The 13,920-nt window shown below is 68.5% G+C and overlaps 3 protein-coding genes across 3 annotated transcripts; 1 reads left to right on the forward strand and 2 right to left on the reverse strand.

Annotated features, from left to right (window-relative positions):
• Positions 1 to 403: 403 nt before the first annotated feature.
• Positions 404 to 1,090, reverse strand: VAMP8 (vesicle associated membrane protein 8). The gene is made up of 2 exons (XM_063175157.1): positions 896 to 1,090; positions 404 to 608 (listed from the first exon to the last, which is right to left on the reverse strand). The coding sequence occupies exons 1-2, from the start codon at positions 1,088 to 1,090 to the stop codon at positions 465 to 467; spliced, it is 339 nt and encodes a 112-aa protein (XP_063031227.1). The 3' UTR covers positions 404 to 464.
• Positions 1,091 to 1,141: 51 nt separating this feature from the next.
• Positions 1,142 to 7,704, forward strand: GGCX (gamma-glutamyl carboxylase). Its single transcript, XM_063175158.1, has 16 exons — positions 1,142 to 1,346; positions 1,414 to 1,475; positions 2,076 to 2,277; positions 2,647 to 2,805; positions 3,112 to 3,277; positions 3,684 to 3,762; positions 3,840 to 3,946; positions 4,372 to 4,535; positions 4,792 to 5,051; positions 5,225 to 5,356; positions 5,700 to 5,851; positions 6,195 to 6,364; positions 6,474 to 6,604; positions 6,688 to 6,835; positions 7,241 to 7,430; positions 7,513 to 7,704. Exons 1-16 carry the CDS (start codon positions 1,142 to 1,144, stop codon positions 7,667 to 7,669), a joined length of 2,484 nt encoding a protein of 827 aa, XP_063031228.1. The 3' UTR covers positions 7,670 to 7,704.
• A 367-nt stretch (positions 7,705 to 8,071) lies between these two features.
• On the reverse strand, positions 8,072 to 12,990 carry MAT2A (methionine adenosyltransferase 2A). Its single transcript, XM_063175437.1, has 9 exons — positions 12,809 to 12,990; positions 11,378 to 11,455; positions 11,178 to 11,300; positions 10,987 to 11,099; positions 10,763 to 10,906; positions 10,464 to 10,682; positions 10,036 to 10,218; positions 9,816 to 9,949; positions 8,072 to 9,477 (listed from the first exon to the last, which is right to left on the reverse strand). Exons 1-9 carry the CDS (start codon positions 12,897 to 12,899, stop codon positions 9,375 to 9,377), a joined length of 1,188 nt encoding a protein of 395 aa, XP_063031507.1. The 5' UTR covers positions 12,900 to 12,990; the 3' UTR covers positions 8,072 to 9,374.
• Positions 12,991 to 13,920: the final 930 nt, after the last annotated feature.

Below are 13,920 nucleotides of genomic sequence, written 5' to 3' on the forward strand. Positions count from 1 at the left end.
CCCTCCTCCCCCCTCCCCGGCCTCCGAGGGTGGCAGTGCCACCACAGTGTCCTTTGTCCCTCGGTGCCTGGCACGGCCCCCGGCGCCCTGGCACGGCACCCACCCCCCCACACACACACATCCCTTCATGCCAGTGTCCCCACACGTGTCGCCCACCTCGTGACCCCACGGCAGTGTCCCCACATCCCCGGGGCCTGTGTCCCCCATATTCCTGTGTCCACATGCCTGTGTCCCCCCCATGTGTCCACGTGCCCATCTCACCATCTGTGTCCCCATGTTTCCCCCCATGTCCCCATGTGTCCCCCCCATGTACTCCATGTCCCCCTGTGTCCCCCCATGTGCCCCCATGATCTCCCATGTCCCCCCGTGTCCCCAGCCCCACACACACACACACGAGTCCCTCTGGCTCTCCCCTGTCTGTATTTGTGCCCTGTGGTGGCCATGTCCCCGTGGGGACGGTGGCCCTAGGTGGGGATGGTGCCGGTGGCCAGGAGGATGATGAGGACGAGGATGATGACGCCCACGAGGCCGAGGATGATGAGCAGCTTCACGTTCTTCCACCAGTAGCGCCGGGCCATCTTCTGCGACGTGGTGCGGAAATGCTCCGACTGCGGGGAAGGGACAGGGCTCAGGGACCTGGGGACAGCCCTGGGGACACCCATGCCACCCTGGGGACACCCATGCCACCCTGGAGAACCCAAATCCCATGCAAGGGACAGCCCTTGGCCCCTGGGGACACCTCTGTCACCTGGGCACCCCAGCTGCCACCCCAGGGACATCGGCCGAGGTCCTGAGGGCAGCCCTGCCACCCTGGTGACAATCCTGCCCACCCTGGTGACATGGTACCCAATGCAGGTACCCCATGCCCACCCTGGTGCCCCCCGTGCCCCCTCACCGTGGCCTCCAGGTCCTGGCTCTTGCTGTGCAGCTGCTCCAGGTTCTCGCCGCGGGCCAGGATCCTCTCCAGGTTCTGGCTCATGATGGTGGTGACCCCCTGCACCTCCTGCTGCAGCGCCCGCACGCGCCCCGAGCCCCCCGCGCCGTCTGCCAGGGGGGCATCCCCCGGGACCCCCGCCTGCGGAACGGGCATGGGCTCAGGGGGCACCCCGGGACCCCCGGGACCCCTGCCTGCGGAACGGGCATGGGCTCAGGGGGCACCCCGGGACCCCCGGGACCCCCGGCAGTGACATGGCACCCCGAGACCCCCGGGACCCCCGCCTGCAGCACGGGGATGGGCTCAGGGGGCACCCCGGGACCCCCGGCAGTGACATGGCACCCCGGGACCCCCGCCTGCGGAACGGGGATCGGCTCAGGGGGCACCCCCGGGACCCCCGGGACCCCCGGCAGTGACACGGGGCAGGGCTCAGGGGACACTCCCGGGACCCCCCACGACACCCCATGAACACCCCACAGACACCCGGGATCACCCCGGCTGCTCCGCCACGCACAACCCGGTGCCCCCGCACCCGCCTCCGGTGACCCCCGGTGCCCCCCGCACTCCCTCCCCGGTGCCCCCCCCGTGCCCCCCGGTGCCCCCCGGTGCCCCCCGGTGCCCCGGACCCACCATGGTCCGTCCGGCCCCGCTCGGCTCCGCTCCGGCGGCGGCCCCGGACCCGCCCCGCCCGCCCGGGGCTTCCGGGAGCGGCGGCGGCGCCGGGGGCGGGCGCGGGGCGGGCCGGGGGCGCGGCGGGGTCAGGGCGGGGTCAGGGCGGGCCGGGGGTCGCGCAGAGCCCGGGGGGGTTCGGGGGGTTTGGGGCGGCCCGGGGGTCCCGGTTCCGGTCCCGGTTCGGGGGTGGCGGGGGTGGGGCTTAACGGGGGACAAGGGGCGGGGTTTAACAGGGTGTGGTCCTGTTGCCCCGCCCTCCTCACCGCTGATTGGCTGCCGCGGCCGTCACGTGCGGCGGGCGGGGCGGGGCCGTGGCGATGGCGGCGGCGGCGGCGGGTGCGGAGCGGGGCGGGGGGCGCGGGACCCCCGGGGAGCCCCGTGATCACCGGGACCCCCCGTGACCCCCCGTGACCCCCGACCCCTGACCTGTGACCCCCCGGCAGGCCCGGCGCGGCGGCGGCGGCCGGAGCGGGGGGAGGCGGCGGCGGAGCCCCCCCCGAGCCCCACCGGGACCCCCAAATCCCCCGGAACCGGCACCGGGCCCGGGCCCGGGCTGGCGCGGCGGCTGCTGGGGTTCGAGCTGCGGGAGCTGACGCGCTGGCACCGCTTCGTGCGGCTGCTGCACCGGCCGCAGGACCCCGCCGCGCTCGGCGCTTTCCGCGCCGCCTTCGGTCAGCGGGGAGCGGCACCGGGGGGGAACCGGGCTGGGACCCACCGGGAGGGCCGGAGGTGCTTCGGGGGCACGGGGAGACCGGGGGATGGCGGGACCGAGGGGCTCTGAGGGGCACCGGGACAGGGGGACCGCGCACGGGGGGGCACCGGGGCAACGGAGCGAGCAGGGGCTCGGGGAGACCGGGAGGGCTCGGGGGATGGGGCTCGGGGCCGGGATCCGGGGTCCCCCATCCCCGGGGCCGGCGGTGTCCGGCCGTGACACGTCAGCACCGGAGCAAAGGTCCGGCGATGTCCGGGCGGGAGGAGCGGTCAGTGACCGAGTGCCCGCTGACCGCCGTTCCCGTGCCCGCCGTGCCCGCCGTGCCCAGGGCTGCTGATGGCGCTGGACGTGCCGCAGGAGCGCGGGCTGGGCCACCTGGACCAGCGGTACCTGGACGGGCTGGAGGTGTGCCGCTTCCCCCTGCTGCCCTTCCTGGCGCCGCTGCCCCTGGACTGGATGTACCTGCTCTACACCGTCATGTTCCTCGGTACGGGCACCGGGAAACCGGGGGGGAACGGGGCAGGAATGGGGGGAACGGGGGGGGAAATGGGGGTGGGAATGGGGCAGGGATGGGGATGGCACTGGGGCAGGAACGGGGGTGGGATGGGGACAGGAATGGGGATGGCACTGGGGTGGAATGGGCACTGGGATGGGCACTGAGACTGGCAGGGGAGTAGAGGGAGGCTGGGGACAGGCAGCAGGAGGGGACAGGGGGCACTCCGGGGACAGGGGACACTCCGGGGACAGGGGACACTCCGGGGACAGGGGACACACCGGCACCCTGTGCCCGCAGGAGCCCTGGGCATCATGCTGGGCTGCTGCTACCGGCTGAGCTGCGTGGCGTTCCTGTGCCCATACTGGTACCTGCTGCTGCTGGACAAAACCTCCTGGAACAACCACTCCTACCTCTACGGGCTGCTGGGCTTCCAGCTGGCACTGCTGGGCGCCGACCGCTACGGGTGGGCACCGGGGAACATGGGGGGCACGGGGGGACACGGGCACTGACCGGTACGGGTGGGCACCGGGGGACACGGGGGGACACAGGGGGACACGGGCACTGACCGGTACGGGTGGGCACCGGTGGCTGCAGGGGCACAGGGGATCCCAGGAGCAGCAGGGTGCTGACAGGGGGCTGGGGTTCCCATGGGGTGGCACAGCTCCTGGCGTCCCCTGTGGCATTGGGGTGGCACAGCTCCAGTGTCCCCATGGTGCTGTATCCCCAGGAGACATCCCTGTGCCTCTGTGCACCCACCTGGTGGGACAGGTGCTGCTGCCAGGCCTGGCTCCGTGTCCCAGCGTGTGCCCAGGGCTGTGGCAGTGGTGGCACACTGGGGACAGTGACAGTGTCCCCCCGTGTCCCCCCAGCTCCGTGGACGGGCTGTTCCGGCCCCAGAAGCGCAACGCCCACGTGCCGCTGTGGAACTACGCCCTGCTGCGTGCCCAGGTGGGTGTCCCTGCCCCGAGACCCCCCCTGGGACCCCCTGGGAGCCCCCCAGGACCCCCTGACCGTGCCCCCCCCAGGTGTTCATCGTGTACTTCATCGCGGGGCTCAAGAAGCTGGACGCTGACTGGGTCGGGGGCTTCTCCATGGGGACCCTGGCCCGGCATTGGCTCTTTGCACCCTTCAGGTCAGGCCAGGGCAGGGCAGGGGCCAGGGGGGCGAGGGGTGAGGATGAGGAGGGTGAAGGGGGTCAGTGAGGGTGTGGCAGAATTGAGGGGTCCAACGTGAGGATGGGGAGGGGGTGATGGGGAGGGGATGAGGATGAAGGTAGGGCTGGGCTGGGAGATGGGATGGGATCAATGGGATGGGAATGGGATAGGATGGGATCAGTGGGATAGGTTTTGGAGAGTTATGGGGTTGGAGCATGAGGTTAAGGAGGTTTGATGATGATGATGGGCAAGGGAGGGGGTCTGCAGGCCTGTGTTAGGATGGGATGAGTACAGGGGAATGGGTTTGGGTTGAGGATGAGGAGTGTGACGGTGATGGGGCGGGCTGAGGAGGAGGAGGGTGAGGCTGGGGCGGGGCCGATGCCGAGGAAGGCTCCGTGGCCAGGCTGGTGCTGTCGGAGGAGCTGACCAGCCGGCTCGTGGTGCACGGCGGCGGGCTGGTGCTCGACCTCTCCGCCGGCTTCCTGCTCTTCTTCGACGCCACGCGGCCCCTGGCCCTCGTCTTCGTCACCTACTTCCACTGCATGAACTCGCAGCTCTTCAGCATCGGTGAGGGGGGAAAGGCATCCCCAGACCCCCCCTGTGTGCCCAGGGCACCCCCAGAGCATCTCCAACCTGGACATGGCATCCCTGGGCACCCCCAGCCAGGCTGATCTCCCCTCCACAGCCCTCAAACGTCCCCAATGCTAAACAGGGGTGCCCAGAGACCCCAAAACACCCTGGCCCTGTGCAGGGACCCCCCCCCAGTCCCAGCCAGGGGCACCCCCAGCCCCGGGTGCAATGTCCCCCTAACTGTCCCCCCCAGGGATGTTCTCCTACACCATGCTGGCCACCAACGGGCTCTTCTGCCGGCCCGAGTGGCCCCGGGGGCTCGTGGCCCGCTGCCCCCGCCGGCTGCAGGCCTGGCTGCCCAGCACGGAGCCCCCCCAGCCCAGCCCCGACTGCCACTACGGGGGGAGGAGAGCCCGGGGGGGCCTTCGGCCTCGCCAGCACCTGGCCGCGGCCTTCACCATCCTCTACGTGCTGGAGCAGCTCTTCCTGCCCTACTCGCACTTCATCACCCAGGTGGGCGCGGGGAGGCACTGGGGAGTTTGGGAGGCACAGGAGGGGACTGGGCAATGTGGAGGACATTTGGGGGGCAGTTTGGGTGGCAAAGGGGGGCTGGGGGTGGGTTTGGGGTCCCTGTCCCCCAGGGTGGGGACAGCACTGTGCTCTGTGACCCCCCCGTGTCCCCCCAGGGCTACAACAACTGGACCAACGGGCTCTACGGCTACTCGTGGGACATGATGGTGCACTCCCGCTTCCACCAGCACGTCAAGATCACCTACAGGGACGGGCTCACCGGGGAGGTGGGCTACCTCAAGCCAGGGGTGAGTGACCCCCGGAGCTCCCAGACGCGGGGCTTCCCCCGTGGGCCTCAGTTTCCTTCATCCCTCATTTTCCCCCTGTGCCTCTGTCTCCCCATCACTCATGGAACAACCCCTGAGCCTCGTTTTTTCCTATTCTTCATTTCCCCCATCCCTCATTCCCCTATGCCTGTTTCTCCGTGCCACTGCCCCGTGCCTCAGTGTCCCCCTGCCTCAGTTTCCCCCCGTTTCCCCAGGCGTTCACGCAGAGCCGGCGCTGGCGGGACCACGCCGACATGCTGAAGCAGTACTGGTGCTGTGCTGTCCCTCAGTGTCCCCGTGCCTCAGTTTCCCCCCGTTTCCCCAGGCGTTCACGCAGAGCCGGCGCTGGCGGGACCACGCCGACATGCTGAAGCAGTACTCGGCCTGCCTGAGCCGCCTGCTGCCGCGCTACAACGTCAGCCAGCCCCAGATCTACTTCGACGTCTGGGTGTCCATCAACGAGCGCTTCCAGCAGAGGTGCCACGCACGGGGGACAGGGGACACGGGGATGTGGGAAACCAGGAGATATGGGGGACACGGGACACAGGGGACAGGGCGGACAGGACTCGTCGCTGGGTCTGGGCTGGGAGCTGTGGGTGCTGCTGCTCCTTTCAGCTGAGGTTAGGGTGGACACAGGGTTTGGGGGAACACAGGGACACGTGGGGGTGCCACAAGGGGGTGGCTTGTCCCCACAGCTGTTGTGGGCCCCATGTGCTCTCAAGGTTCCCTGTGCCATGAGCACTGTCACTGCCGGCAGTGGTTTGGGGGCACACCAGGGATCTGGGGGCACTGCAGGGTTTTGAGCCCTGGTCCCCCTCAGGCTCGTGGACCCTCGAGTGGACCTGGTGCGCGCCCCCTGGTCCCCCTGGACCCCCACGCCGTGGCTGCTGCCCCTGCTCGTGGATCTGTCGCCGTGGCGCCAGCGGCTGCAGGAGCTGGAGGCGCAGCTGGACGGACACACGGACACCGTGTTCATCGCCGACTTCCCCGGTGCGGCCCGGGGCTCCTGGGGGTGGGGTACAGGGGCCATGGGGGGGTCATGGGGGGCACAGAGGGGTCCAGGATTTGGGGTGGGGGTACAGAGCCAGCTGTGTCACAGGCCTGCACCTGGAGAACTTTGTGAGCGAGGACCTGGGCAACACGAGCCTGCGGGTGCTGAAGGGGCAGGTGCTGGTGGAGCTGGTGGAGCAGCAGCAGAACCACTCCCTGCAGGAGGGGCAGGGCATGCAGGTGAGGGGCAGGGCATGCAGGTGAGGCTGGGGGTTCCCCGGGTGGGTTTTGGGGTGCCCGGGGGTGCTGACAGCCCGTTCCAGCTGCCAGCAGGGCAGTACCACAAGGTGCACACGGTGTCCCCGGAGCCCTCGTGCTACATGTACCTGTATGTGAACACCACGGCGATGGAGCTGGAGCAGAACCTGACGCGGCTGCGGGAGCTGCGGGAGCGCGTGCGCAACGGCACCGGTGAGACTCCCAAACACCCCGCGGCGGGCGCTCCTGGGACCCCCAAACACGGACGGCTGGGCACCCCTGGGACCCCCTAACACCCAGCCCTGGGCTCCCCTGCCTCCTCACACCTGGGAACCTCAAAATCCTTGAGGCCTTGCTTCCTGGGCCCCCAAAATCCCCATCACATCACACCCTGGGTAGCACTGGGCTGAGGGGATCACGGAAGACCCCAGCACTGTCACAGGGCTGGGGGGGGACAGCAGAGTCCCCAAACTGCAGTCCCCTCATTCTCTGGTGAGCCATAGCATGGGAGGATGACAGGGACAGCCAGGCCCTGCCACTGGGCAGGGGTCCACGGGCACGCCGGTGCTGGGCCGGGGGATCGCAGACACCCCATAACCCGCAGCGCTGTGCCCCCAGAGCAGGCCCCGCTGCCCCCCGAGCTGCGGCCGCTGCTGGGGGAGCCGCTGCCCGCGGGGGCGCCCCTGGACCCGCTGGTGTCGCTGTTCCTGCGGCGGGAGCAGCGCCAGCAGCGCCGGGAGCGCGACTCCAGCCTGGCCCAGCGCCTGCGCCGCTTCCTCCGCAGGAAGTTCTTCCTCTTCCGCCGCAGGTCAGCCCCAGAGCCCCCCCTGTCCCCCCACGGTGTCCCCGTGGTGTCCCCAGGGCCCACCGTGCCCACCGTGTCCCCGCAGTGCCCTGATGACAATGATTGCCCTGCGGAACCTGGCGCTGGGCCGCCCGGCCCCGGAGCGCCTGGCACAGGAGGTGGCCTTCGCCAGCTGGCGCGGCGAGGAGGAGGAGGCTCGGCCCGAGAGCGACGGGGGCGCCCCGAGGGGCCCCGAGCTCTGAACACCCCAAATAAATGCAGTTTTGTAAGCCAGAAATGCTCCCGTGCCTCAGTTTCCCCCGGTGCCCCGGATTCTCCCCATAACTGCTTTCCTGCCCTGTGCATTCCCACTGTGCCCCTTTCCCTTCATCTCTCAGCCACATTCCCTTCCTGGTTCTCCATCACATCTCCCCCAAGCTCATTTCCCCATTCCCATTATCTCCCCAAACCCCAATTTCCCCCATACCTGTTGCCCCAATGCTCATTGCTGCCTTGTACTCCACTTCCCCACCCCATTCCAGCACCTGTTCCCACACACGCTTTCTCCCCATCTCCTCCCCCAAATCCCACCTTCCCTTGCACCCTAATTTCTCCATCCCCAGTGCCCTCAGCTGCCCCCGAGTCCCCCACACACTCGCGGTGGCTCCGTCTAACCCATCGCTTTTATTGAGATTCTTTTTCTTTTTGAGTTCATTTTTGGATTCAGTGGATCAAAACATTCGGACGAAACCTCCCGAAAATAGTAAAACCAAGGAAAAAAAAAAAAAAAAACCAACAAACCCAAAATCTCCTCCAGGGCAGGGAAAGCCGCCGCTGCCCCCCCCCCCAAGGCACTCTGGGGGCCGGAGCCCGGGCGGGCAGTAAACAAGCCGGCTTCTCTGTACCACACCGGCCACGGCGCCGCGCCCGGGCACCCCCGGCGCTCCAACAAACCCAATCCCGCCCCGTTTCACCCCAAAGCGCTGGGGCAGGGCGGGGGGAGGGCAGGGGAGGGGAAGGGGGGGCTTTCGTGGGGGATCAGGAGCTGCCGGCTGAGCGCGGGGGCTTCTCTGTACTCACGCCCCCGCCTCGGCGCACAATAAATACACCAAACCTTCAAGTATCAAGCGCCAAATGCCCCCCCTTGCCCCCCAAAATCCGGACACAGTTTGGGGGGTGGAGGGGTTGTGCAGTTGGGGAGTTGTTTCAGCTTTTGGATTAAAACCCCAAAAAAAAAACAAAAAAAAAAGAAAAAGAATGTAAAATGTTTTCCTCTGGTACCGAACCCTCAGGGGGGGTTTGGGGGTCTGTTTTAGCGTGTCCCCCCCGAAATGTGCATTTTTGGAACAAAAAGAGGTTAAAAATGAGGGTTAAGAACCAAACCCAGCACCAGCGAGGTCCCAGGGGCGTGGGGAGGTGGAATGGGAAGTGTCTTCCCCACCAGCGGGACTGGGGGAGCCAAAATGAGAATCCTCCCAGTGGAATGGGGACTGTGGGGGGACACAGGGGGAGCCAGAACGGGGGGCTGTGTGTCCCCCCCTGCAGCAGGATGGGGGGGACGGCGGGAGCCAAAATGGGGGGTCCCCCTGATGTAGTGGAATTTGGGAAAAAGAGGAGTGATAAAATGGAGCATCCTCCCACAGCAGGACTGCTGGGACCCAAATCGGGGTGGCCCTTGCCACAGTGGGGGCACGGGGAGGGTGAGAGAGGGCACTTGGGCCTTTTTCCCCATCTCACAGCTCGGAGTGAAGAGACATTTGTTAAAAACCATCCAGAGGGAATTGGGGGGGGACACGAGGGGGGCTCCAGGAGAGGCACGTGGTCCCCACACAACCAAAACGATGGTGAGAGACAATGGGGGGCCGGGGAGCCTGGGGGGGGCCGGGAGCTCTTCCCCCAGAGCCCACGGGCTTCTCTGTAACCTACGCCCGCGGGAGTGGGGGGAAAAGCCCTAACAATGCTCTTTGCTCAGTATTTTAGTTTCTTGGGCACTTCCCAAGGGAAACTGTCCCTACCAAAGTGGCCATAGGCTGCGGTCCTCTGATAGAGGGGCTTCTTCAGATCCAGATCCCTGGAATACACAATTCCGGACTCAGTGAGGCTGCCCCGGGCTCCTGCCTTCGCCCCTTCCTTCCCTGCCTGGCCGGGGGTTCCGCAGCGGCGCCTCCGCCCCCTCCCCGCCCCGCGGGGCGGTTGGAGCTTCCCGGGCCGCGCCCCCGGGGCTCCGGAGCCGGGGAAGCTCCAAGCGCTCGGCTCCGGCGGATACTTACCCCGTCCGCGCCCCGAGCGCGCCTTCTCCGTCCGGCCGAGCGGCTCCGCGCCGGGTCCAGGCGCCAGGCGGTCCCCGGGCTGCTCCGGGAGGGACCCCCGCCCGCCCCGCCCCCCGGCACAGCCCCCCGCGCCCGTTACCTGACGATGACCCCGGGGCGCAGGTCGAAGTTCTTCTTGACGATCTCCAGCAGCTCGCGCTCGCTCTTCTGCGAGGTGCCGTAGTGGAAGATGGAGATGGACAAGGGGTGCGAGACCCCGATGGCGTAGGACACCTGTGGGGGGGATATGGGGCTGTGGGTGAGGCCAGACCCCGGAGCCCGAGAGGGGGGACTGGCACCCGCACAGAACCAGCACCCACCTGGACCAGCACCCTGCGGCACAGCCCGGCCTTCACCAGGGACTTGGCCACCCAGCGCGCGGCGTAGGCGGCCGAGCGATCCACCTTGGTGTAGTCCTTGCCCGAGAAGGCGCCGCCGCCGTGCGCGCCCCAGCCCCCGTACGTGTCCACGATGATCTTGCGGCCGGTGAGCCCCGCGTCACCCTGGGGGACAGGGACAGCAGCGTCACAACCCTGGCGTGGCACCAGCGTCATCCATCACCGAGCTGCGAGCACTGTCGTGTTACTGCTGCCGCCGTAACCGTGCCGCTTCTGCGCCATTCTCACTACCACTGAAACTGCCACCACCGTGCCACCGTAAGCGTCACCGTGCTGTCACCAGCTCTCAGCACCACACCATCACCGTGCCACCACCACCAGCACAGTGTCACTGCTGCCCCGGGCTGCACCTGGGGTCCGCCGATGACGAAGCGGCCGCTGGGCTGCAGGTGGTAGATGGTGTCATCGTCCAGGTACTTCGGGGGCACCACGGCCTTGATGACCTTTTCCTTGAGAGCGTCACGCATCTCGTCCAGGCACACGTCCTCGTCGTGCTGCACCGAGATGACGATGGTGTGCACCCGGATGGGGATCACGGCCCCGCGGTCCTGCATGTACTGCACCGTCACCTGTGGGGACGCCACACCAATCAGAGGCCAAGCGGGGACACGGGGCTGCCCGGGGCTCTGTGGAGCCACCGGTGCCTCACCTGCGTCTTGGAGTCGGGGCGCAGCCAGGGCAGGGCTCCGCTGCGGCGCAGCTCGGCCAGCTTGGCGTTGAGCTTGTGTGCCAGGACGATGGTCAGGGGCATGCACTCCTCCGTCTCGTCCGTGGCGTAGCCAAACATCAGCCCCTGTGGCACAGGGACAAGGGGGTCACACCCCGCCCAGCCCTGGTCACTCCACAGGGAGCCCACGGCGGCCCCGGGCTCACCTGGTCACCAGCACCGATGTCCTCCTCGCTGCGGTCCAGGTGCACGCCCTGGGCGATGTCCGGGGACTGCTGCTCCAGGGCCACCAGCACGTTGCACGTCTTGTAGTCAAACCCTGAGGGGACAAAAGGAGCTCGGGTGAGCCCGGTGCCAGCCCATGCTGTCGCCGAGGCCGTGGCAGCCCGGGACGCACCTTTGGAGGAGTCATCGTAGCCGATGTGCCGGATGGTGTCCCGCACCACCTTCTGGTAGTCCACGTTGGCCCGCGAGGTGATCTCCCCCGCCAGCAGGATCATCCCGGTTTTGGCCACCGTCTCTGAAGGGACAAGGGTGACGTCAGCGTGTTGTCACCTCCACGTCACCCACCGGCTGTGCCCTGGTGCCCTTACTCACCACAGGCCACCTTGGCATCGGGATCCTGCTTGAGATGGGCATCCAGGACAGCATCGCTGATCTGGTCACAGATTTTATCTGGGTACACAGAGAGCAGGAGGCGTCACGGCGGCGTGGGACAGCCCAACACAGCACAGCCCTTCCTTCCGGAGCCTCCAGCACGGGGATCAGAGCCCCATGAGCCAGGACACCCCCAAGGCACACACAGCCCTCGCCTTGTCCCCAGTCTGGAATTCCAGGCATGTCCCAGTTAAGCTCCAGCTCCAACTAAGGCTGAGCCCTGTGGCACTGCTGAGGGGATCAGACCCGCGTGCCAGCTTCCCAAATCCGCAGCGCGCCAGCTCCCAGCAGCTCTGCCTCCAGCCAAAGCTGCTCCAGCCATAGCCCACCAGACACCAGCTCCCTCCTGCTCCCGGGGGGTTCGTGTGGGTGCGGGGTGTCCCAAGGGCCACCCGTGTCCCCGGGACTGCGGGTGTCCTTGGCAGCGACCTTCCGGGCAGGATCTGGGCGAGGACAAGGCAGCGCCCCGCTGGGCGAGGGGAGGAGGATGCCCCGGATGCTTTTTGGTGGGAAAGAGGGAGGAATCGGGTCTCAGAGCCTCATCCCTCAGGCAGTGTGGGGAGAGCCCCAGAGCAGGCACAGGTTGTGCCATGGGGTTGGGGGTGCTGGGGCCAGAAAGAGCAGAGCTGTGGGGCGCTGTGGGGCCCGAGTGGGATCCGGAGCTGATGGGAACTCGGGGGCTGCTCAGCGTGCTCTGGGTGCCCGAGTGCCCGGAGCGGAGAGGGTTTAGGAGTTCTGGGTGCGCCCGAACAGCGGGCACTGGGCGTTGGCAGCCGCCTCCGCAGATTAACGGTCATGTGCCCCGAAACGGCGAAGACAAAGACCGGGAGAGACCGGCACCGGCTTGTACCGAGCTTGGGGGGCTCCAACCACCGCCCCGCTGCAGCGGGAGGGCACATCCGGGGAGACCCACGGCACTTCACCACCGGCCGGGCGGCACCGTCGGGGGCCGCGGGGTGGGCTGAGGGCGGCCCTCCGTGGGGTGCGTGTGTGTGGGGCTCACCGGGCATGTGTTACCGCCGCCATCCGCGCGGGGACGGGGCCCACGGGGTGCGGGGGCACCGGGAGCTGCTTAGTCACGGCTGAGTCACGGCGGCACCGGCTCCCCCCCCGCCCCCCGTGTCCCGCCCCACGCGGGCCGCACGTGCGCGCCGGGCCCGCAATGCGGCGAGCGCGCGCCCGCCTCACACTGCGCGCGCGCCCGCCCGCGTCACCGCCCGCCCGCCCCCCCGGCCCACCCTCATTCCCCTCCATCCTCATCCTCACTTCCTTCACCTTCATCTTCATCATCATCATCCTCCTCCTCTCCCCCTCCCGCCCCCGGCCGCGCCTGCGCGATCGCCGCCCCGCCCAGCCCCGCTCGGCCCGCACCTGGGTGCCCCTCGCCCACGGACTCGGAGGTGAAGAGGAAGGTGCCCTCCTCGATGAACACCTCGTGGAAACCGTTCAGTTGCCCGTTCATGGCGGCACGATGGGCGGCGACAGGCGAAAGGGGAGAACACAGGAGCAGCAAAACAGGAGCGCGGCAGAGATGGACTGAACGCGGCCCCTACCGCGCCGCCTCTAGTTATAGCCTCCTCGCCCCGCCCCGCTGCTGCTCCAGCCAATGGCGAGCGTCATACGGGCCACGGGGGCGGAGGGCCAGAACCACTGCAGTCGGGCAGGGGGAGCACGTTACGTAACGCGGAGCTTGAAATCAATCTCCGGGGCAGCCCCTAGCGCCCCACTGCCAGCCGGGCACTTACCGGAGTTAAACCACCGGTCAGGCCGTCTCCTCTGCCCCGCATGGCTCAATGGTGCGGTCGGACACCGGGGCCCCCGCCGTACTCCCCCGTGGTATCCGCATGGTGCCTCCCGCGCGGCCCGGCAGCTCGAGGCGCGCGGCGGCGCACGCATGCGCCCGGCGATTGCACGGAGCGCGCATGCGCAGTGCTCGGCCCGCGGGCAGCGAGGACGGCCCCGCCTCCGGCCGCCGCCATCTTGCGCAGACCGGCGTCGCCATTGTGCGACCTCGGGCCCGCCGGCACTGACCCCGGCCCGGCCCGGCCCCGCCTGGCCCCTGCCCCCGTCACAGCCGGTCCCACGGCTACCCCAGGCGCTGCGGTGCGGCAGGGCGCGCCTGAGCCCGGGCACGGCCCTGATGGTGCCCTCGGTCGTCAGGGCCACTTGACGCCTGATGCAACCGGCGCCCGGTGTTGCCAGTGCTGGAGCCGGCCCGGCTGCGGCTGCCCCCGCCACCGCCTCCAGGCCCGGCCCGAAGCGCCCCCGTATGCAGCTGCTACATCCGGGGCTCGGTGCGAGCTTGGGCAGGACCCACGTGGGCAGGACAGAGGGACAGCCAGGACTGACAGAGCCTGGCAGTCACAGACTGACTGACAGACGGCCCGGAGGGATGGAGATGTGGCCCCCACACAGCCAGACCTGTCTGACAAACACGCACACCCCATTCGCTGCCCGCTGGCACCCCCGGCCCAGGGACAGAC

The sequence above is a fragment of the Melospiza melodia genome, chromosome 23 (genome assembly GCF_035770615.1).
Source record: "Melospiza melodia melodia isolate bMelMel2 chromosome 23, bMelMel2.pri, whole genome shotgun sequence".
NCBI classification, from domain to species: domain Eukaryota; kingdom Metazoa; phylum Chordata; class Aves; order Passeriformes; family Passerellidae; genus Melospiza; species Melospiza melodia.

Excerpts from the sequence above, each read along its gene's own strand:
- GGCX (XM_063175158.1), top strand. The coding sequence starts at position 1,142 with ATGGGCTCAGGGGGCACCCCGGGACCCCCGGGACCCCCGGCAGTGACA. Across the intron at positions 3,947-4,371 it reads TGGCTCTTTGCACCCTTCAG|GCTGGTGCTGTCGGAGGAGC; the intron begins GTCAGGCCAGGG and ends CTCCGTGGCCAG. Across the intron at positions 5,357-5,699 it reads TGGGCTACCTCAAGCCAGGG|GCGTTCACGCAGAGCCGGCG; the intron begins GTGAGTGACCCC and ends CCGTTTCCCCAG.
- MAT2A (XM_063175437.1), bottom strand. The coding sequence starts at position 12,899 with ATGAACGGGCAACTGAACGGTTTCCACGAGGTGTTCATCGAGGAGGGC. Across the intron at positions 10,907-10,986 it reads ACATCGGTGCTGGTGACCAG|GGGCTGATGTTTGGCTACGC; the intron begins GTGAGCCCGGGG and ends CCTGTGCCACAG. Across the intron at positions 10,219-10,463 it reads TCGTCATCGGCGGACCCCAG|GGTGACGCGGGGCTCACCGG; the intron begins GTGCAGCCCGGG and ends CCTGTCCCCCAG.
- VAMP8 (XM_063175157.1), bottom strand. The coding sequence starts at position 1,090 with ATGCCCGTTCCGCAGGCGGGGGTCCCGGGGGATGCCCCCCTGGCAGAC. Across the intron at positions 609-895 it reads GCCAGGACCTGGAGGCCACG|TCGGAGCATTTCCGCACCAC; the intron begins GTGAGGGGGCAC and ends CCTTCCCCGCAG.